The sequence below is a fragment of the Schistocerca piceifrons genome, chromosome 11 (genome assembly GCF_021461385.2).
Source record: "Schistocerca piceifrons isolate TAMUIC-IGC-003096 chromosome 11, iqSchPice1.1, whole genome shotgun sequence".
Classification (NCBI taxonomy): domain Eukaryota; kingdom Metazoa; phylum Arthropoda; class Insecta; order Orthoptera; family Acrididae; genus Schistocerca; species Schistocerca piceifrons.
The window spans coordinates 4,508,946-4,533,171 of NC_060148.1; the positions used below are offsets into that span (position 1 = coordinate 4,508,946).

Sequence of the window (24,226 nt, forward strand, 5' to 3'; positions counted from 1 at the left end):
TTGTGGTCCTCTGTGAGGAGTCTGGGTACCCACCGAGAACACAGTTTCTTAAAGTTTAGGTTTTCAGACACAACTTTGTACAAAACCGATCTCGAAACTTGTGGAAATTCCAAAGAAAGAGTGGAAATTGTCAATCTTTTGTCACGAATCTTTGTTTCGACTGCAGCCACCAAATCGTCTGTGATCACAGCGGGCCGGCCCGAGCGTTCTTCGTCACGGACGTTTTGACGGCCATTTTTAAACTCTCTAACCCATTGACACACTTTACCTTCACTCATTGCATTCCAGCCATAAACTTCTGTTAACTGACGACGAATTTCTGCAGCTGATAGGCTTCTTGCGGTCAAAAAACGTATCACTGACCGTATCTCACACGCGGCGGGCGATTCAATAATTGTAAACATTATAAAGTAGCACAGCGATGCGTACACGTCAGCTACGGAGCTGCAACTTGCATCAGTGTGAACGGGAAGGATGCCGGCAAGTGGCACAGTGGCTTGTTGCAGCGTCCGCGCGAACTACGGGACTATACGCGCCAACGGCTCTTACTTAAAAAACAACCCTCATACTTTACATAGCACAATTTGCAACTTCAAACCATCTCTTACATCTAACCAATATCTTTATTGAGTCAACATTACAACATGTACAATACATGGACAGTATACAGTGATAATAATAACAATAATGTCCAAAGCACATGAAAGGGAATCTATATTTGAGAAGGGAGTGAGTCACGGTTGTACCCCATCTTCAGTGTTACCTGTACATGAGCAAGGTGTGGAAGAGAGAGAGAGAGAGAGAGAGAGAGAGAGAGAGAGAACCAAGGAGAAATCTGGAAGAGGGCCAATCTTCAGCAAGAAGAAATAAACAGCTTAAGGTTTCCTGGCACTGTAATTCTGCCTACAATGGCAAAAGAGTTAAATAGTTGGAAGAGCAGTCGAACGCAATGGACAGTATCTCGAAAAGCGATTAAATGTAAAAGTAAGACGAGGGTAGTGGAATGCAGTCGAATTTAATAAGTCGATGCTGAGATTACAGATGAGTAACTTTCCTACTTGGGCAGGAAAGTAACTGATAATGGCTACAGTAGAGAGGATATACGAAGTGTAATGCAGTCTGACACTGAGGAGATATGCATTCGAGTAGAAGAGGAATTTATTAATGTCTAATATAAATTTAAAAATTAGGAACTCTTTGTCTGAATTCCAGCCTTCTACAGCAGTGAAACCCTGACGATAAATAGTTCAGAGTAGAAGAGAACAGAAGCTTTTAAAATGCGGTGTAACAGAAGATTGGACGGGTAGATTGTATAGCTTATGAGAAGGAGTAGACTATCATTATACTGCAGGCTGAAATGTCTTTAACCCTCTTTCATGTTGACACATATATCATTCAGGTTTTGTGATCAGATTAACAATTTCTTGTCAGGAAGAATGCAGCACGTTATCTTCCACGTGGAGTCATCGACGGATGAAATAACTTCTATCGTGCACCGGGAGGCAGAATTACACACGTCAAAAACAAGTTTTGCATCATCTCAGTTTCGGAACCTGTACAGAAAATTGGAACAGAGATCAACATAAACATCATTTCCGCCCTTTTTATTGCTTTTATTGCACCACCATACAGCGAGACCTTCAGAGATGGCAGTTCAGACTGCTGTACACACCGGTAGCTCTAATATCCAGTAGCACGTCCTCTTGCATTGATGCATGCCTGTATTCGTTGTGGCACACTATCCACAAGTTCATCAAAGCACTGGTGGTCCAGACTGTCCCATTCCTCAATGGCGATTCGGCGTAGATCTCTCAGAATGATTGGTGGGTCACTTCGTTCGTAAACAGCCCTTTTCAATCCATCCCGGGAATGTTCAATAGGATTCATGTCTGGAGAACATGCTGGCCACTCTAGTCGAGCACGTTGTTCACGATGAGGGCACAAATTTTCGTTCATGAAGACAAATGCCTCACCACTATGCTGCCAATATGGTTGCACTATGGGTCAGAGGATGGCATTCACATACCGTACTGCCATTACGGCGCCTTCCGTGACCACCAGCGGCGTACGTCGGCCCCACATAATGCCACCCCGAAACAGCAGGGAACCTCCACCTTGCTGCATTCGCTGGACAGTGTGTCTAAGGTGTTCAGCCTGACCGGGTTGCCTCCAGACACGTCTCCGACGATTGTCTGCTCGAAGGCATATGCGACGCTCATCGGTGAAGAGAATGTGATGCCAATCCTGAACGGTCCATTCGGCATGTTGTCGGGCCCATCTGTACCGCGCTGCACGGTGTCGTGGTTGCGAAGATGGACCTCGCCGTGGACGTCGGGAGTGAAGTTGCGCATCGTGCAGCCTACTGCGCACAGTTTGAGTCGTAACACGACGTCCTGTGGCTGCACGAAAAGCATTATTCAACATGGTGGCATTGCTGTCAGGGTTTCTCCGTGCCATAATCTGCATGTAGCGGTCATCCACTGCAGTAGTAGCCCTCGGGCGGCCTGAGCGAGGCATGTCACCGACAGTTGCAGTCTCTCTGTGTCTCCTCCATCTCCGAACAACATCACTTTGGTTCACTCCGAGACACCTGGACACTTCCCATCTTCAGAGCCCTTCCTGACACAAAGTAATAGTGCGGACGCGATCGAACCGCGTATTGACTGTCTAGGCACTGTTTACCTACAGACAACACGAACCGTGTACCTCCTTCTTCGTGGAATGACTGGAACTGATCGGCTGTCGGACTCCCTCAGTCTAATAAGCGCTGCTCATGCACGGTTGTTTACGTCTTCGGACAGGTTTGGTGACATCTCTGAACAGTCAAAGGGACTGTGTCTGTGATACAATATCCACAGTCAACGTCTATCTTAAGGAGTTCTGGGAACTGGGGTGATGCAAAACTATTTTTGATGTGTGTATTATGGCACATCCTAACAGAAGGTATCAGTTGAAGGTGTTGGTGGGGGGGGGGGGGGGGGGCATGGGAAGAATTACAGCACATACTAACAGAAGGTATCAGCTGGTACAACACATCTTGAAACATCAACAAACAGTAGTCACTTTAATCAGGGAAAGGGGGGGGGGGGAAGTGTGTGGGATAAAGGTTGCACAAGTAGACCACAACCATAGAGATAGAGAGACACCATCACAGACAGTTGCAGACTACAAGTCTTCAGACTGGTAGACAGACACACTCCCATGCACACTCCAGATTAAAAACTTCAACAAAATACATTTATTTGCGAGTAAAAGTGGACAAAAAGTGAGAGGACGAATAGGCTATTCTTCTCTTGGGGTGTAGGTCTTTGAGTAAGATACATTTTACAGGTTAATTTGTTGCACAGCCACACGAATGAAATGCAGGAACTGGAGAATGATTTGGTGACAGGCAAAGGCACAGTCGAGATGCCGCACATATGAAATCTGGCACTGCAGTTTTAGAATGAGGGCAAGTATTTCATATGTGAGGAGAGGCACTAAGGAACCAATGATGTGAACAGAGTGGTGTGATAATCTCTTCACGTTCTTTCTCTATCCGCGCCAGGAAGTTCAATGGAACTGACAAATAGACATCATTTTGTTATATTATACACTAAAGTCTTGTTAAAAAAGCTTTTGCTTAAGATTGTACTAAGTTAGGTGTTGCGATCAATAATCGATATTGGAATTGTATGTTCTTTGTAGCTTATGACCATGAACTTTTGGTCTACAACGGGTTTTCGTCCACTTGAGTGTTGGCCGCGGTTGAGTGTAGTTGTGTATCTAGTTTTGGTAATAAATGTGTTTTTGATACAAAGAAACCGTGGTATACTGCATCATTTTTCGATAGTCCAGTGATAATTAAAAAATCCGCACAATTTTTTGGACCCAGAGCAGCAAAGGAATCATCGCCTAGACAACGAGAAGCCACACGGACAACGCAGACTCGGCAGCATCAACAAAGGAGACATCATGGCCAGCTCTACTAAAGTACTATACAGCCATTAGCCACACCATAACGGTGTCCACATGGAGATAACTTTTCCTGCACAGTAGGGCGGGTTCATGACAGAAGCAGTAACAGGAATGTGGTGCATACCTTAATTTTTGTCGCTTCTGGGACTGGAAGTGTAGCTGCACATTGATCGTGTTCCGGTTCAATTTTGATGCATACAGGATCCTGCAAAAGATATTACTTTGCTGTAAAGAACCACACAATACAAAAAATCACACTCTGAAAACTGCAATGCAAAAATTAATGTCTTCTCCAAACGGAGTCGAGCAGTGGATACGTATTGCAATGCTACTAACAAACATACTGCAGCCTGAACTGTCTTTACCTGTCTTTCATGTAGACAAGTATATCATTCTAATTTTGTGACTAGATTGACGATTTCTCGGCACGAAGAATGCAGTGCATTATCTTACACAGGGAGTCATCGACAGGAGAAGTAACTCCTGTAATGCGCCGGGGAAGCGTGTGTCAGGACCCTCGCTGTTCATATTGTACATTTATGAGCCCGCGGATGAATTGAATAGCAACCTCAGACTCATTACAAATGATGTGGTTACCTATAATGAAGTACAGATGAAAAACATGCACAAATGTTCCATCTCATCTCAATAAATGTACAATGTGGTGAAAAGACTGTCAACTTTCTTCGAATATTTACAAATGTGAAACTTTGCACTTCACAAAAGGAAAAAAAAAAAATAGAATTCTATGCCGACAACATCGACGAGTCACGACCGGAATCGGGTAACTCACACAAATACCGAGATATCTGTATAAGAATTTGTGGGGATGCGAAGTAAAACCGTCACATCCGATTAGCCAGAGGGAACACTGGTGGCATACATTGGTTCACTGGTGGAATACTGAGGCCATCCGATCAGCCTGCGAGGAGACTGTTTACAAAACACGTGTGCTGTTGACTGCTGCCAACTGTGTCTCTTTGATAGCGTAGTCACAGGGCGGCAGTTTTCATGAAGTGAGCATTTTTGCATTTCTGAATATTTAAAGCTGGTTGCCAGTCTTTGCTTCATTCTGAAATCTTATCAATACTCAGCAGTGTTTTTCCATTTGTGTACAGTCACTTCCAACCGGCTGACGAATTATGTTAGCCTCAATAGTGTTAGTAGAGAAGAGTCAATCTTGTATTGTGTTTCAGTAATGTCACGTTTACATTAATGCTACAGGGTTATATATCTTTTTAACATGTCTTAAGAAGAGGAAGTGCCGAGATGTGCTGGCCGTGCACCGAGGCTTGTTTAGCCACAGGGTGATCCTCATTACCAACAAACACTGTCTGCCTGTGTCCGTGTCAGATCACCCTGTGGCTAAACATGCCTCGGTGCACGGCCAGCACATCTCGGCACACTGTTACACCGTCCGGGTTATCTGGATACTTCCCACTAACACCAACCTGTCAGAACTCCGGAGATGGGAACTTGCTCTTCAATATATCCTCTCTTCCCGTTACCCACCAGGCCTCAATCTTCGCTAATTTCAAGTTGCCGCCACTCATACCTCACCTGTCATTCAACAACATCTTTGCCTCTGCACTTCTGCCTCGACCGACATCTCTGCCGAAACTCTTTGTCTTTAAATATGTCTGCTTGTGTCTGTATATGTGTGGATGGATATGTGTGTGTGTGCAAGTGTATACCCGTCCCTTTTTTCCCCCTAAGGTAAGTCTTTCCGCTCCCGGGATTGGAATGACTCCTTACCCTCTCCCTTAAAAGCCACATCCTTTCGTCTTTCCCTCTCCTTCCCTCTTTCCTGATGAGGCGACAGTTTGTTGCGAAAGCTTGAATTTTGTGTGTATGTTTGTGTGTCTGTCGACCTGCCAGCACTTTCATTTGGTAAGTCACTACATCTTTGTTTTTAGATATATTTTTCCTATATATAAAAAAAACCAAGAGTGAGTCTTAGCTATGCGACAGAAAACTTAGGTCAGCTATGCGCAGACTTTGAGACAGAAGATCAGGTAGGCTACGGGAGTTAGCAGGAAACAGCCTGTCAATGAATCCAAGATATAGTTAAGCACTGTTCCAGTCGAGGCTATTGGTAGGTGGCAGTACATTACACATGGCCTGCACCTAAATAGGAAGGGGAAAGATAAATTAGCTTCTCTATTAGCAGATAATGTAAGCGGGGCCACCGTCACACAAGGGATCATCCTTGTGGTTTATGGGACCAGTAAGACAGCTTTTTAAGGTTAAAGCAAAAGCCGAAGTCCAGACAGACCACATTCAAGAAAAATAGAATAAAAGAAGTTCATGAACACTAAATAGAGACAGTATCAATTTACTTCATCAAAATATCAGGGGAATAAAAAATAAAGTAGGTGAGCTGTTAGTTTGTTTAGACGATCTCAAAAATAAGAATGAGATTGATATACTTTGTCTGTCTGAACACCATGTAATTGTGAGGATGGAAAATGTCAGTATAAATGGGTATAATTTAGCATCTTATACTTGCAGATGTAGCATGGGTAAAGGAGGAGTTGCCCTTTACACAAAACAAGGGTATAAGTGCAAAACTGTAGAAGTAAGCAAATTTTGTGTCGATCAGCACTTTGATGTTTGTGCGTGTGAACTACAGATAGATAATATAGTGTTGATATTAGCAAGAGGTACAGGTCCCCATTAGGAGATTGGGAGCTATTCATAAAAAAGTTTCACCCCCTACTACGCTGTCTGTGAGACAAAAAGGAGGAGTTATTAATCTGTGGTGATTTCAATGCTAACTTTCTAAACAATTCTGAAAGGAAGAGTGAATTAGAAATGTTATTAATGACATATAACTTCGAATTAGTGATCCACTTCCAGAATGAGATTTTCACTCTGCAGCGGAGTGTGTGCTGATATGAAACTTCGAGGCAGATTAAAACTGTGTGCCTGACCAAGACTCGAACTCGGGACCTTTGCCTTTCGCAGGCAAGTGCTCTACCATCTGAGCCACCGAAGCACGACTCACGCCCGGTACTCACAGCCCCAGGCTGTGGCTAAGCCATGTCTCCGCAGTATCCTTTCTTTCAGGAGTGCTATTTCTGCAAGGTTCGCAGAAGAGCTTCTGTAAAGTTTGGAAGGTAGGAGACGAGATACTGGCAGAAGTAAAGCTGTGAGGACCGGGCGTGAGTCGTGCTTCGGTAGCTCAGATGGTAGAGCACTTGCCCGCGAAAGGCAAAGGTCCCGAGTTCGAGTCTCGGTCGGGCACACAGTTTTAATCTGCCAGGAAGTTTCATATCAGTGCACACTCCGCTGCAGAGTGAAAATCTCATTCTGGAAACATCCCCTAGGCTGTGGCTAAGCCATGTCTCCGCAGTATCCTTTCTTTCAGGAGTGCTAGTTCTGCAAGGTTCGCAGGAGAGCTTCTGTAAAGTTTGGAAGGTAGGAGACGAGGTACTGGCAGAAGTAAAGCTGTGAGGACCGGGCGTGAGTCGTGCTTCGGTAGCTCAGATGGTAGAGCACTTGCCCGCGAAAGGCAAAGGTCCCGAGTTCGAGTCTCAGTCGGGCACACAGTTTTAATCTGCCAGGAAGTTTCATATCAGTGATCAACTTCCTTACACTTATAGCTCAAGATAGTCGCACTCTAATAGATAATGTATTTGTACCATAAGAGGATGTAAAACTAGTACATGCTTTCCCTGTGATAATGGATTATCAGACCATGATGCACAATTGATTAACTTACAAAACCTAGCAGTGTGCACAGTTCAGAAACCATTAAGTAAAAGTGTAAGGCTGGTCAACACGGTATCAATAGAGCACTTCAGAAAAAGTTTAATTGGGGAGATGTACATAATGAACCAAAAGCTAATGATAAATGCAACATATTTCTTCACAAATTTATACCCCTTTTTGAACATTGTTAGCCCAGAAAAATTGCTTAAACAGTTTTGAAAGAAACCTTGCATTACTACAGGTGTTACAGTGATTTCAGAAAGAAAAAGAAAATTGTATGAGTCAGCAAGAACTAGTAAAGACTCAAAAGTAATTTTACACTATAATAACTATTGTAACATACTGAGAAAAGTTGTCAGAAAATAAAATAAAAATGTATATTACAGATGAAATTAACAACTCGGGCAATAAAATCAAATCAATAAGAAACGTTGTTAGAAGAGACACAGGAAAAGTAACTACTGTGGTAGGTAGTATTACTATTAAAGAGAATGAGACCATCTTAACCAACAGTACACAAGTAGTTAATGTAGTTAACAACCATTTCTTAAGTGTACATGAAAAAATTGGTGAGAATAGTTCAAAAGAAAAAGCCAAGCAGTCCATGAAAGCGTCAGTTTTGAGAAATCCTAGTCAGATTAATTTTCATTAAACAAATCTTTGATAAACAAATGTTCTGTTGGAGTAGATGACATCTCTAACAAGATATTAGAATAATGTGGAGCAGTAATGCATCACTAACTCAAGGTATTTTCCCAGACAGGTTAAAATATGCCATTGTCAAGTCTCTCTACAAAAAATGGGACACCACAGATGTAAATAATTACTGGCCAGTGTCCTTGTGTACAGCATTTTCAAAAATCGTCACGAAAGTAATGTATTCAAGAGTGGTTAGCCATCTCACCAGTAATGGGATACTTAGTAAATCACAGTTTGGATCTAAAAAACGCTGTTCTACTGAAACAGCAATATACAGTTTTACTGCACATAATAGAGTCTTTAAATAGTAAAATGTCATCAACAGGAATTTTCTGTGACTTATCCAAAGCATTTGATTGTGTGAACCATGACATTATGTCAGAGAAATTAAAATTCTACAGTACAAATGGAACAGCATATGAGTGGTTTAAGTCATATCTATGGAATAGGAAGCAAAAAGTTTCTTTATATGGTTTTAATGAGTTAAGGATGTTTCCCACTTCATCTAGCTGGGGTGAAATTACATTAAGTGTTCCACACGGTTCAATCATGGGTCCCCTTCCGTTCTTGATATATGTGAATGACCTCCCTTCTTATCTCAAACAAGAACCTAAAATGACACTGTTTGCTGATGAGACAAGCATCATTATTAATCCAGTAAGAGAGACTCCAATAGAAAATGATACAAATAATGTCTTTGGAACAGTTATTGATTGGTTTTCTGCGAATGGGCTTGCTCTGAACTTTGAAAAGACACAGTAATCCAATTTTCTAATAGACTACAATAAATATAACACATCAACAGAAGTCAGTGGCCAGGGCAGAGCAACTAAGTTTTCGGGTGTACATATAGATGAGAATCTTAATTGGAAAATTCATATTTTGGATCTCCTAAAGTGACCAAGTTCAGCAACTTTTGCAATCAGAATAACTGCTAATTTTGAAGATATCGAAATTAGCCAGCTAACATACTTTGCAGACTTTCACTCTCTGATGTCACACAAAATAATAGTTCGAGGTAACTCAACACTCAGGCAAAAAGTATCCACAACTCAAAAGAAAGTGGTTAGAATAACGTGCTGGCCTCATAGTTGCACATCTTGTAGGCACATGTTTAAAATGTTAGACAATCTTACAACAGCCTCACAGTAGATTTACTCAGTAATGAAATTTGTGCGCAACAACACGGACCAGTTTAAAAATAACAGTGACATTCATGATTATAAGAAAGAAAGGCTTACACTATCCTCTACTTAACCTATTTTTGGCACAGAAAGGGGTAAAATATGCTGCTGTACAAATTTTTAATAAATTACCATGTGAAGTAAAATGTCTGACACACAGCAGTAATAGTTTCAAAAATAAACTGAAATCACATCTCCTTGACAACTCCTTCTATACAACAGATGAATTCTTGAATAGGAATAAATAAATCTATAGGTATAACATATGCATTTTGTGCCATTTAAGGCAATATGGTAGGTAATAAAATCTTTAAGCTTAAAAAAAAAAAAACCTTGATTCATGTGTGCCTTTCTTACACATTGACACATTCCACACAGTTACCGTGAGATTGATCAATGGAACACATAACTAACTAACTAACTGTTTGTTATTGTGCTCTTCAGTCCTGAGACTGGTTTGATGCAACTCTCCATGCTACTCTATCCTGTGCAAGCTTCTTCATCTCCCAGTATCTACTGCAGCCTACATCCTTCTGAATCTGCTTAGTGTATTCATCTCTTGGTCTCCGTCTATGATTTTTACCCTCCACGCTGCCCTCCAATACTGAATTGGTGATCCCTTGATGCCTCAGAATGTGTCCTACCAACCGATCCCTTCTTCTTGTCAAGTCATGCCACAAACTCCTCTTCTCCCCAATTCTATTCAATACCTCCTCATTAGTTACATGATCTACCCATCTAATCTTCAGCATTCTTCTGTAGCACCACATTTCGAAAGCATCTATTCTCTTCTTGTCTAAACTATTTATCGTCCATGTTTCACTTCCATACATGGCTACACTCCATAGACACACTTTCAGAAACGACTTCCTGACACTTAAATCTATACTCGATGTTGACAAACTTCTCTTCTTCAGAAACGCATTCCTCACCATTGCCAGTCTACATTTTATATCCTCTCTACTTCGACCATCATCAGTTATTTTGCTCCCCAAATAGCAAAACTCCTTTACTACTTTAAGTGTCTCATTTCCTAATCTAATTCCCTCAGCATCACCCGACTTAATTTGACTACATTCCATTATCCTCGTTTTGCTTTTGTTGATGTTCATCTTATATCCTCCTTTCAAGACACGATCCATTCCATTCAACTGCTCTTCCAAGTCCTTTGCTGTCTCTGACAGAATTACAATGTCATCGGCGAACCTCAAAGTTTTTATTTCTTCTCCACGGATTTTAATACCTACACCAAATTTTTCTTTTGCTTCCTTTATTGCTTGCTCAATATACAGATTGAAAAACATCGGGGATAGGCTACAACCCTGTCTAACTAACACACTATTATACCAAAATCTTAGACATGGCTGCGAAACAGCAACTTTGTAATTCAGAATAGATTGATAATCATCAGTCTACACTAATATACGTGTAAGGTATACAAATTTGTCCTGGATCTGTTTCACACATTGTCTAACCAATTACATACTATGCTTTAACTGCTACAAATACAGGCGATAGCCCGTGCACTGAAACTGGCCTGTACTGATCAAGAGGTATATGTCCAACTTTACAGCAGCTAATTTGCTTACAGGAAAGACACTTAAAGGCCAACCCAACCTGCCATGTACGTGGCACAAATGACGGCACTTATTCACTCCGCAGTACCACGAATTACTGTGGCGGTGATCAGTCTTCTTGTAGACTGGCATGTTGATTTATTTATTTTTGGAGTGGCGGCTGCTGTATTTTTTTGGTTTTGGGTTGTAATGCAGACATGTAGTTTTTTAGGGACTGGACACATTATGTGTAACAGTATAACTACCCAGCATAGCTCAGGCAACTGCAGCACCTCCAAGTGATGTAAGGCACAGGAGTTCGGTGCGATTCGACTCGACGGGGACTGACGAGTGGTTGTGTAAAAAAGAATTGTTGGTACTGTAGGATTTTAAAATCTATATTAAGTTTATAAAAAGAAAAATAATGTAGTGTTCAGTCAGTAAATATTTTATACTTGACGCACGCCGCTGTCAGCGACCTCTGCAGTTTTACGTGGCAACCACTGGTGTGTGTGAAGTGCCAGTTCCCTAATGCACATCCTGTGTGGCACAATTAGGTGTCATTAGGGGAGGTTTACTATCTTTGGCCCGAAAAAAGCATGATATATGAGAATTTTTTTCTTGTGATGTGTTATAGATATCAAGGTCAAATTGGGTCAAAATGCTTATTGGTATTTCCTCTACAAACTGGATTTTTTTCGACCAGAAATGTAGAAGAGCAAAGGCGGAAGTGCCGTCGGAACGAAACAAAATTTCGATGTAGACCTCCACATGCGGTACGTCACAGGTCAGCCGGCTCGTCTGAAATCGAAACTGAGTTGACGTTAGCAAAGTATATAAGATACTTTAGGAGTTGTACCTCGCTTAACTTATTTGGACCATAGGAAACAAAATGGCGGTCATTTGGAATAAAAAATAGAATTTTTTTTTTCATCAGTTTTCCGACTTCATCGGCCAAGTAAAAATATTTATAATTGATGGATCTGAATAAAAGTGGTACAACTCCTAGACAATTTAGTTAGCTTCACCAGAAACAAAGAATCGTCCCAATCGGTTCAGTAGGTTTGAAGTCACCATCTCGTGCGATTAAAAAAGTCATTTAGAGAAAAACACATTTGAAGTTTTGACTACATATAAATACAATATTATGCAACGTACATTCAATCTGCTATTCTGGAACAATAAACTAGTCTTTCCTCTTGCTCATAGAGAACGTTCTGCTCGATCCGGGACATCCTGTGCTGCTCCAGAGTCACTCGTACGGCCGGTGACAAGCGGTTTTCGGCCGCTCGAATCCGGTGGTCGTCCGAATGCTCGGCGAATTGCCTCGAATAGAGTCCCAGAGTGACGTCCGTCGTCGTCACGGTCTTCAGATTTGCTGAATACCCTTCGTCGAAGCTGCTCACTGCCGGGAAAGTCGCAATCTCCACAGTCTTCACACCAGAATGCAAATGCTTGGGGGCTTACTTCTGAACACACGTGTTCAAACTTTCATTTGAACTTTTGTGTGTTTCCTCCCAAGCGGGCAACGTCCTTGCCACAGTGCATACACCGGTTCCCGTGAGATCACCGAAGTTCAGCGCTGTCGGGTGTGGCCGACACTTGGATGGGTGACCATCCAGGCCGCCATGCGCTGTTGCCATTTTTCAGGGTGCACTCAGCCTCGTGATGCCAATTGAGGAGCTACTCGACTGAACAGTATCAGCTTCGGTCAAGAATACTATCATAGCAACCGGGAGAGCGGTGTGCTGACCCCACTCCCCTCCTATCCGCATCCTCCACTGAGGTTGACACGGCTGTCAGATGGTCCCGGTACGCCACTTGTGGCCCGACGACAGAGTGTTTTTTTTTTCCTCCCAAGCACCAGTACAATAACTCATCCTCCAAAAGAAAAAAACTGGTGTGTGAAAAAGGCCGATTTCAGACAGGTGCATTTTTTTGTTCAACCACGAGTAACAAACATTTCCGTTCCGTACCCGGAAAAACCGTTTCAGGGGTGGATTCTAAACACTTTTATGGATCCAAAAATGCAATTTTAAAAAATCAATTTTTTGAACCAAGAGATAGTAAACCTCCCCTTAAGTCAGCCATATACTGCTCCGACTACTGCAGGGCCAGTTTCTGTACACCTGTGTCAGTCATACTTACAGCACGGTACATGAATGGTAAGGCAACTTGTAAAATAGAACTGTGGCAAATTTCTATAACTTTCACATATATTAGTGTTCTACAGTAGTATTACAAATATGTGCCTCGTTTCTATAAGATTCTAGTGTCAACTGTAATCTTCTTTGTAGGACGGTTTGAAAACAGACACAGGTCTCCGAAACCAGTCACTGTCGGGAAATAAGAAATAGATACTTCTCAGTGCAACCTATGACGAAGCTAGAATCATTTATTCGAATCAAAAATTAGTCTCGTGAGATATTAGTTTTATCGTTTGTTAACAGTAACAGTAAAACACGAAGGATCGCCAGTGCTCTAGCGACAGCGCCACACTGACCGCTACCACTGTGCCAGTCGCTGTTGGAGTTCTTGATGATCCTCTGTGTTTTCCTGATCCTGTTACCACGTGTCTATACAACTAATAATGCAGTAGACGAATTTGGGAGCACACTCTTAATTGGGCACATAAAATTCCGCTTTAAAAATCACTTCATTTGTAATGGGAAACAAACTGACTCTTTCCTTCGACGCTCGGCATCTTATGAAAGACGCGACGAATGGGATTCGTTTGGGTCAGCTCCAGCTATACACTGCCAAAACGAAACTGCAAATACTTGTCAAAACACCAGAGAAAATACACCTGACGACCCGTAGGGGACACACCCGGTATGTGAATTACATTATTTTCACTGTTCTCAGTTTGTCATACCAGTCACGTCCGACGCACTTACAACAACTACAACTAACTGCACAGTTTCCCTTTTGGTCTGTCTTTGATCATGGGCTACAGTAGGAATCTGACTTCAGATTTTTTTTTTAAAAAAAGAGTGTTCACTATACAGATGTGTTCAAATTATTAGACTAAACGATTATTTTTGATACTCTTAATTGATCGGTTTTAATGGTTCCGTTCTGAGCAACTCACAGATCACTGAATTTTTCACAGTTGGTAGCATTTGGCATTTTCCCTCCAAATCATGTTGGTGTTAGTTGTCTCTGTACACGCTTTGAAATTGTGTTTACACTAATGTTTTATGTTTCTGTGGTGTGCTTCAGGTTGTTATTTATTCTATCAACTTCTTGCTACATTAACAAGGTGTTATACAGCTTGTGAAATTGCACGTTTTTTAGCTATAGCAATAAATCGTAAACTTTTCAAATAAAGTGAGGTTACGTGGAAGACAAATGATGTTTCACTTCGGAAAGTTTCGGCTGTGGTAATACTTTTTGCTGAAAATCGTTATACACAGCAAGAAATTGCTGACAGCATGAGAACATCACAGAAAACTGGCAGCAGCATCAAACTTTTAGTGCAGTGAATACAAGCGAAACAGGAAAGCAAAATGTGGACGTAAAAGAAATGTCAGTCCTAGAGCAATGAGAAGACTTACAAACATGGCAAAAATGAGCTGTAAACTTTCTTCTACAGACATGAGGCATCAGCTGAGAGGTTTGGGAGTTGAAGTTTCACCTACGACACTGAGGAAGAGGCTGTTTGAATGTAGTTTAAAGGCGCGCCGACCAAGGAAAGAACAGAAAACCACACCACGATGAAAACCGAAAGATTGCAGTGGGCTAAACAACTTCAGGAGTGGACGTGTGAACTCTGGGCTAAGATATGTGCAATGATATGGTAAATTAAGTGGGTCTAATCTCTGAAGTTAGGAATTTTGGGTTGAAATTATGATCTGTTATTGATATTGAAGGAATGCACATCTGAATTTTGAGACTGTTGAGGTCTCCTATGCTACTATTCCCAGCTTCTCTAACTTGCAATTTTATACACGTGCTTCAGGTATGCTTCAGTGATGAGTCTGTATTCACTGTGACGGAAGACAGCAGCCAGTACGTTCGTCGCAGACCTGGAGAACAGTTCAGAGCTGAGTGGGTGTGCAGCAATGTGTGAAGCATCCGATTTCCGTTATGGTCTGGAATGTGATGTCTGTGAAAGATCCTGGCAGATTACACACTGTTGAATGGACAATGAGGCGACAACAATGTACAGAAATCCATGAAAAGGAACTTTTTCCCCTTAATGAGTGGTTTCCTAATAAAGATGCCATTTTTTATGCACGATGGGGCACCTTGCCACAAAGCCAAAAGTGTTTCAAGTACTAGGAAGAAAACAACTGAAGGTGTTGCCCCGGTCAGGAAATAGCCCGGATATGAACCGAACTGAAAATTTATGGGCTATTGTGAAACAGAGGAAAGGAAATTTACAATAACCACAAAACAACTCTCGTGGAGAAACTAGAGGAAATGTGGTGCCACAACAATGATATTAAAATGCCGTGTGAAAAGTTAATAAAAAGTATGCCAAACAGGATCAAAACATTGATTAAGAACAAAGGCACGCATACAAAGTATTGAATGTACAAATATAATCTGTATGTGGATGTAAATGTGTAATAAATGTAAAGTTTTGGAAAAAATGTCTTTCGTTTAATAATTTGAACACATCTGTAATGCTGGATTTAATTCATTATTTGCAGTTATTGTTTTCACTGTGTTGCAACGACGAGACAGTGAAGCGTTTCTCCCTCCATTTGCGACTCGAAGACTAATTTCTTACAAAATGAGAGCCTCGGGCAGGAAACAAATACCAACGAGGCACAGTCAGTCTGATTTACATTGACACACTCGGTTATCAGACAACGAGAAATACACTACAACCCCCTACATATTCCTCCTGTAAGCACTGCGAAGACAAGATGAAACTTACACATTCCACACACAGACACTTAAACAGGCATTATTCCCACACTCAGTACACAAATGCAATGGGATAATCCCTAATAACAGATACGGTGGGGAGTAGACTTTCCTGCACACTCACAGATGCAGACTTTAACAGCATACACTACTGACACAATGAGCTCTGTATTCCAGGTGAGTGGCAATGCTGAAACACTGCTGCATTACAAACAGAGTCTTCTGGCAAAAACGGATGCCGTGGTATTTCGATATTACAAAATACCTAGAAGCCGGAGAGCTTTTTGTGGCAATTGTCACAGTTTTGGTATTTACGTAGAATGAATTACACGCATAAACTGACGAGATGGACAAATGCGCATCTGAACTTTGCGTAAGTGAGAAAAAAATGATTGTCAATCGACCATCCCAACACAAACTGATGTCTCGACAGAGACAAAGTCTCGAATCTGCAACGTGCTAAGTTGCCACTGCATATCCTGATAGACTACAGAAGTCCAGTTACTGACATAATGGGTTTCATCAAAGAAAATGATTTAAGTAGTGGCGGTATGTACTGTAAATAGGACTCTGTATTTAAATTTGTAAGCAGCTATTTTCTTCAAAAAATATCAGTACATTCAGGTAAACATTAAACTACCAATAAGAAATATGCATCAACTATTTACCGGATTTACCCGATTGAGAGACGAGGTTTTTGCCCAAACTGATCATTTGAAAAACGTAGTGTCACCTTACATTTAGCTGTCGAGGTCAACTTTTTTACATTCTTTAATAGATTAATACAGGGGTCGTCTTACATTTGCGGACGAAGCTCTGAAGATTTTGTACAAATTCATTTTGAACAACCCTGAAGAGACGGGCACAATCAAACAATATTTGTGTTCGGATAAGCTCGGGATTTCCCAGTACACCGAAGAGCTCGATACAATTTTTTGGAACACAGTAGGAAATAACATTACATTCTATCGACTTACAAAGTTTTGTTGTATTTGAACAGGTCTGCAATAAAACTTCTCATAGATGTAAGAATACTGATACACACGGTTAAGTTGCTTTTTAAGTAAAAGTAACATCCACATGCGAAAATCTTGTCCTTCGATAATCATTACTCGATTCTGAACCCGAGTCAATATTTTGTTTGGTTATAAGACTATAACGATTTACCGAGTGGGTTGCAAGTGAGAAATTCGCTTGCAGTACACGTATTAGAATGCCAGATTGTTATGAGCTTTAAATCAGCTTTAGAACAAAATATGACATTCCGATGAAACGAGAAGAATTAATCCACAATGAAATGTCTAACAAACAACATAAATCATATTAAACTGACTGTAATCATTGTCACGGGAATACAATATATTGGAAAGTACCACCGTGAAGATAGTACGAACACACTTTGCTAAATCACAGGATGAGCAAAAGTTTGAGAATTGGACTGAATAGTGATTGCGATCTTTTTTTATATATTAGTCACTGTTTACACATACGACCTGAACCCTAGAAGGTATTGCCGTCCATGATTCACTGTTGCTCAAGCACAACACTATGGAAAATTGGAGGAGTGGGGGGGTTACAGTGATGGCATCTCGGCTGAGAGCTAGGAGTGCAGGGCGGAGAGTGTCGAGCAGGCGGAAATTTCACTGGGCAGCCAACTGTGGGAAAGTATACTGTGTACTGTGGGTTTTTATGAACATGTAACACGTTTAAACCGGCGTTTTCTTGAATCCATTTGCACTCTGAATCGAACTGACTATAAAATTGGACAAATGCGACAGTGGCGTACTTAGGTGTTTCGTGCAGCAATGTTGTCGACACTCGCCGTAACGTATGATGGGAATGACTGAGGGGGTATATCAGCTGCTGGTCCTACACAGCCAGTGAGAGAGAGGTGGGCAGAAGATACGTTTGGAAGCGAGACACACCGTAACACTCTCGTGTCAGCTATGTGCTCACAAAGAAACAGCTGTGTTCTCATGCCCTGCAGTAACTACAACCTCGGAAATTGCAACATATTCAGAAGAAACAGCCAAATATTTGCTTCACAGGTGTCCTGATAGAATGACAATGATAACAAATAGTGACATCAGAGACAACATACTAAGTAAATAAAGAAGGAAGTGAAGATTAAATTTAATGTACACAATTCCTTTTTGTTTATTTTATTTCCCTTTGCAGACATGCCAACTTTCAAAAGTGAAAAATCAGGAGTATTTTAGCGCTGTACTATTGTGAATTACAACACATCCCTGACGATTAAAGTTGCAATAATTCAATAACTGTAACAATTCAATTACATTTGCTTTATTATTTACATGTAAATACTAAATAATGGGCATACCTGAGCCTTTGGACTGTATAATTTATCATTCAACATGCTGGACAATATGAACGATGAGCTCTGCAGGTTTCTTTGGATTCACAGGCATTCAAATGAAGTACTCTCAAGAGAACTACAGTTCGAAATTACAATCCGAGGAAACAAATTAACATATATTAGATTTCTGTTTTGACATTGGCACAGTTCTTGCATGAATAAATCACTGTCAAATGATCACACATTTTCATTTCATAATGCAACCCATATTTGTGCGGCATCTTATATCCGTAAGACATCTTCCCCAAATTTAAATCAATTTTATACACGATGTACATGTTAGGCTTAGCAAATAATCTGAATAGTTTATCAGTCTGAATTTGTCTGATTACAGTAGTTACTTATTCAGCACACCCGTAGCTGACTTAGCCTTCTTCAAAAACTCTGAAATAAATTTCTGCTCAAAGCACTTGCCTTTTTGAACTGATTTTAAAATAAAAAATTTCTCCAAAGACGTTTCTGAAAGCAAGGACGTGAACTGAGTTTCGGTCTTTGTAACTGTGCTAAAAATTCTCTCACATTCCGCATTACTATGTGGAATTGACAAAATAACCAGCATCACCTTTGCAAGTTTATCATATTGAAGAACCCCGTCAGCCGATTTCTTCTGACCTACCAATGCCCACTGAACATCAATTCTCTCTGCTTCCAAGTTGGTTTCTTCTAGCTGAAAGTTACAGAACTGGGAGTGAAGAATATCAACTCCTGTATGTAAGTGGTCACTCTCGCAAGTCAGAGTATTAGGAAATCTGTTTATGAAAAATCTAAGGCTGGAAAACGATGCGCGGGAGGGGCGAGGAGGAGGGGTTAGTAACCCTAAATTTTTTCCCCGTGAAACATTTCTCTCTCTAACTTACCCCTAGGCAGCTTAATTCCCCCTAAATTTACGGGGAAATCCCCTAATTTGGCAACACTGCCTTTTAGACACAACAATGCTAATTACTTCGCTCAGAACAACTATCGACTACTCCCTGTCCACGATAACTTTACGATTGCGCTGGTGCTACCAGAAGCGGAGGAAATTGGCTCTAGTTGAAAGATATTCATTTGTCTCCGAATGCTGCCAACGATAAGTTCCTCACTTCCTCGCAGACATGAAGCGCGAGCTACGCCTACTGCCGCTCCCGACAGCCACCGCACCAGTCTGCCAAGTTAACACAGACGAGTAGCAGCCATACATTGTCATCCACCAATATATCGAAGGTGCAGGATTTTCAAATAGTAAGGAAAGTATTGAAACTGCTCTGAAAATCGAAAGATCGGTCTTCACTGTCGGGGGATCGGGAGGAAGAAGGATAAATCGGGAGTCTCCCGCTTAAATCGGGAGAGGTGACACGTCTGCCTTTGTATTATCAAAATGCAGTCAATTAATAAAAGACATAAACTTGGAATAGGTATAATGTTAACTTTTTAGACAGATCCCTTACATCAGTAACAGTTTGTAATTTTGATTAGTAAGAATTGTTAAAAAATAAATTTTATCAAAGACCCAATTTTTTGAAAAAAGGAAAAGAAAAAAGAAAAGAAATTTGGGAGGGGGGGGGGGGGGGGGGGTTGAGTGTCATCTTATACTTGGATAAATATGGTAATATACCAAATGAAAGCATTTGCATCCAGGGGAACAGCAACTGTTACAAATTGATATTCTGGAGCAACCACAGGTTACATGTAGCTTTTGCTTTATTTTGACATGTTTCACTCTACCAGTGTGAGCATCTTCAGAAATTATGTAGCTGAGGGCCACATGTTACAAATATTTATTCTGTTTCCAGAATGAGATTTTCACTCCGCAGCGGAGTGTCCGCCGATACGAAGCTTCTTGGCAGATTAAAACTGCGTGCCATACCGAGACTCGAACTCGGGACGTTTGCCTTCCACAGGCAAGTGCTCTACCTGCTAAGCCGTGTCTCCACAATATCCTTTCTTTCAGGAGTGCTAGTTCTGCAAGGTTCGCAGGAGAGCTTCTGTAAAGTTTGCAAGGTAGGAGACAAGATACTGGCAGAAGTAAAGCTGTGAAGACCGGGCGTGAGTCGTGCTTGGGTAGCTCAGTCGGTAGAGCACTTGCCCGCGAAAGGCAAAGGTCCGAGTTTGAGTCTCGGTCCGGCACACAGTTTTAATTTGCCAGGAAGATTCAAGATTCATTTATTATATTACTAGTTTTTTATAATTTTACGTATGACAGCGGCACTGCACACAGCCCAATAATCGTAACGTGTCACCCTCGGCTACACAATTTCTGAAGACGCTTGTGTTGCTCGTGTGAAACATAAAAAAAAAGAAAAAGTTACGTGCAACTCGTGAGTGTTCTAGAATTTTAACTACTTAATATGTTTCAGACTTTTCTCCTAAGGAGATATTAAACTTTTTAATTTCCTCGATTAAATTTAGGTGCCTTAACCGTGATTAGAATTAAGAAATGTTTGGACTACAGCGTGATATTGCCTCCCCCCCCCCCATATGTTGGTTGTGGTGACAGACCTACCTGTAACATAGTCGAAGATCTAGTTTAGGTTGTATGACGATAATTTGGTTCTGAGACGGGACAACCAATGAATGTGAATGTGGAACACAGGCTACGGTAACAGACTGGTCTGTAATATACTGAGGTGACAGTCACGGGATACCGATATGCAGACAGATGGCGGTGGTGTCACGTACGCAAGTTTTATGAAATGCCAGTGCATTGACGGAGCTGTCATTTGTACTCAGGAGATCCGTCAAAAAGGTCTCCGACACAATTACAGCTGCATGACGGGAGTAGTTGGAGCTAGACGCATAGGACATTCCGTTTCAGAAACTGTTAGGTAATTCAATATTCTGAAATCCACAGTGTCAAGAGTGTGCCAAGAATACCACAATTCAGGCATTACCTCTCACCACGAACAACATAGGAACCTTCAGTTTCTCCCGGCATATTTGTTGCTCAAACAGTCCACGGGTTTACAACCAGTTCATTGTGTCCGACGGGCACAATATTTCGGCGATCAGACGTGTCGCCATCGTCAGGTGCGCTGATGAACTGAGCTCCTGAGGGCGGGCGGCCGATTTAAAAATTTCTCTTCTTCAGAAACGCTTTCCTTGCCATTGCCAGTCTACATTTTATATCTTCTCTACTTCTACCATCATCAGTTATTTTGCTCCCCAAATAGCAAAACACCTTTACAGCTTCTAATTCCCTCAGCATCACCCGACTTAATTCGACTACATTCCATTATCCTCGTTTTGCTTCTGTTGATGTTCATCTTACACCCTCCTTTCAAGACGCTGTCCATTCCATTCAAGTGCTCTTCCAAGTCCTTTGCTGTCTCTGACAGAATTACAATGTCATCGGCGAACCTCAAAGTTCTTATTTCTTCTCCGTGGATTTTAATATCTACTCCGAATTTTTCTTTTGTTTCCTTTACTGCTTGCTTCATATACAGATTGAATAACATCGGGGAGAGGCTACAACCCTGTCTCACTCCCTTCCCAACCACTGCTTCCCTTTCGCACCCCTCGACTCTTATAACTGCCATCTGATTTCTGTACAAATTGTAAATAGCCTTTCGCTCCCTGTATTTTACCCTGCCACCTTCAGAATTTGAAAGAGAGTATTCCAGTCAACATTGTCAAAAGCTTTCCCTAAGTCTACAAATGCTAGATACGTAGGTTTGCCTTTCCTTAATCTTTCTTCTGAGGTAAGTCGTAGGGTCAGTATTGCGGTCACGTGTTCCAATATTTCTACAGAATCCAAACTGATCTTCCCCGAGGTCAGCATCTACTAGTTTTTCCATTCGTTTGTATAGAATTCATGTTAGTATTTTGCAGCCATGACTTATTAAACTGATAGTTCGGTAATTTTCACATCTGTCAACCCCTGCTTTCTTTGGGATTGGAATTATTATATTGTTCTTGAAGTCTGTGGGTATTTCGCCTGTCTCATACATCTTGCTCACCAGATGGTAGAGTTTTGTCAGGACTGGCTCTCCCAAGGCCGTCAGTAGTTCTAATGGAATGTTGTGTACTCCCGGGGTCTTGTTTCGACTCAGGTCTTTCAGTGCTCTGTCAAACTCTTCACGCGGTATCGTATCTCCCATTTCATCTTCATCTACATCCTCTTCCATTTCCATAATATTGTCCTCAAGTACATCGCCCTTGTATAGACCCTCTATATACTCCTTCCACCTTTCTGCTTTCCCTTCTTTGCTTAGAACTGGGTTTCCATCTGAGCTCTTGATACTCATACAAGTGGTTGTCTTATCTCCAAAGGTCTCTCTAATTTTCCTGTAGGCAGTATCTATCTTACCCCTAGTGAGATAAGCCTCTTCATCCTTACATTTGTCCTCTAGCCATCCCTGCTTAGCCATTTTGCACTTCCTGTCAATCTCATTTTTGAGACGTTTGTATTCCCTTTTGCCTGCTTCATTTACTGTATTTTTATATTTTCTCCCTTCATCAGTTAAAGTCAATATTTCTTCTGTTACCCAAGGATTTCTACTAGCTCTCGTCTTTTTACCTACTTGATCCTCTGCTGCCTTCACTATTTCATTCCTCAAAGCTACCCATTCTTCATCTACTGTATTTCTTTCCCCCATTCCTGTCAATTGTTTCCTTATGCTCTCCCTGGAACTCTGTACAACCTCTGGTTTAGTCAGTTTATCCAGGTCCCATCTCCTTAAATTCCCACCTTTTTGCAGTTTCTTCAGTTTTAATCTACAGTTCATAACCAATAGATTGTGGTCAGAGTCCACATCTGCCCCTGGAAATGTCTTACAATTTAAAACTTGGTTCCTAAATCTCCGTCTTACCATTATATAATCTATCCGATACCTTCTATATTACGTAATATACGAGTCTGTGATGAGTATTTTGATGCATATTGTTTATATACTTTCAAAAATGCAAAGTGGCCCAATCCACTATAGCAATACAGGCACAGATTAAGTTTCCACGAGTTCCTTCTTTTGTTGCTGCATACTTTGATTCATTACACATCTCTGAAAGTTGTCCTTCTCGATGAGATCTACAGAACACAATGGATGAATGGGAAAAAATGTAAAGAAAAGGGATGCGTCTCACCGTGTCGACCGCTGTGAAAGCGTCCAGTGGCTCTTCCTTCACGGGAACACGAGGAGACGACATGTGGGCAGATGATTGATGTTCACGGGTGTCAACCTCTCAGAACTGGTTCATGTTTGTAGGAACTGTTGATATACGAACAGACAGTTGAATCATCAACTCCATATACAAGAAGTAAACTATATATTGTAACAAAGATTAAAACCAAATCACATAGATTTCATAACTACGAATTGCCAGTAGACACGGATTTATCATAATTTTGTTTCGAATTTGACCGAGTACGACCAATCAAACGTACTTCTGAGAGGGCAAGGCTTCATATACTGCCGACAAAGTTGCCTCGTATTTGGCAGGTCACTTGTATACGACCTAAAATGAATGATTAAGATATTTTGGCTCAACACCCCATTTTTGAGAAACCCACATCTGAAGTTCACCACACGCAATTGCCTCAGAATTGAGAGAATCAATAGGTAATTGAAAACTGAGCATTCTTCATCATATACGGGTTTCACACACACATATCTCCATAGAAATCAGGAAAAGGAACTATTATGACTACTGCTTATGCACCCAAAAGGTGAACACTGTACCAGGAAAGTGCCGTTGTCGTAGCAACCGAGGCATCTGGCTACGGAGCAGAGAACCCGCATTTGATTTTCACATATACGCTGCCCTGAAAATAAAAAAGAAATAGTACACATTGAAAGACAAAATTGATTTTGATCCAATGACGGCATACGCCACCTGGGAGATAGTAGAGGTACCGATAACAGTTTGAACGTCATCCGGGTTCTTTG

General features: G+C 41.2%; 1 protein-coding gene across 1 annotated transcript in view; it reads right to left on the minus strand.

Annotated features, from left to right (window-relative positions):
- Window positions 1-24,226, minus strand: part of LOC124719933 (myoneurin-like) — a 119,564-nt gene that overhangs the window by 50,580 nt on the left and 44,758 nt on the right. The window contains exon 4 of the mRNA XM_047245128.1: window positions 4,082-4,162. Coding sequence (XP_047101084.1) covers window positions 4,082-4,162 — 81 coding nt within the window. The remainder of the gene's footprint in view (window positions 1-4,081; window positions 4,163-24,226) is intronic.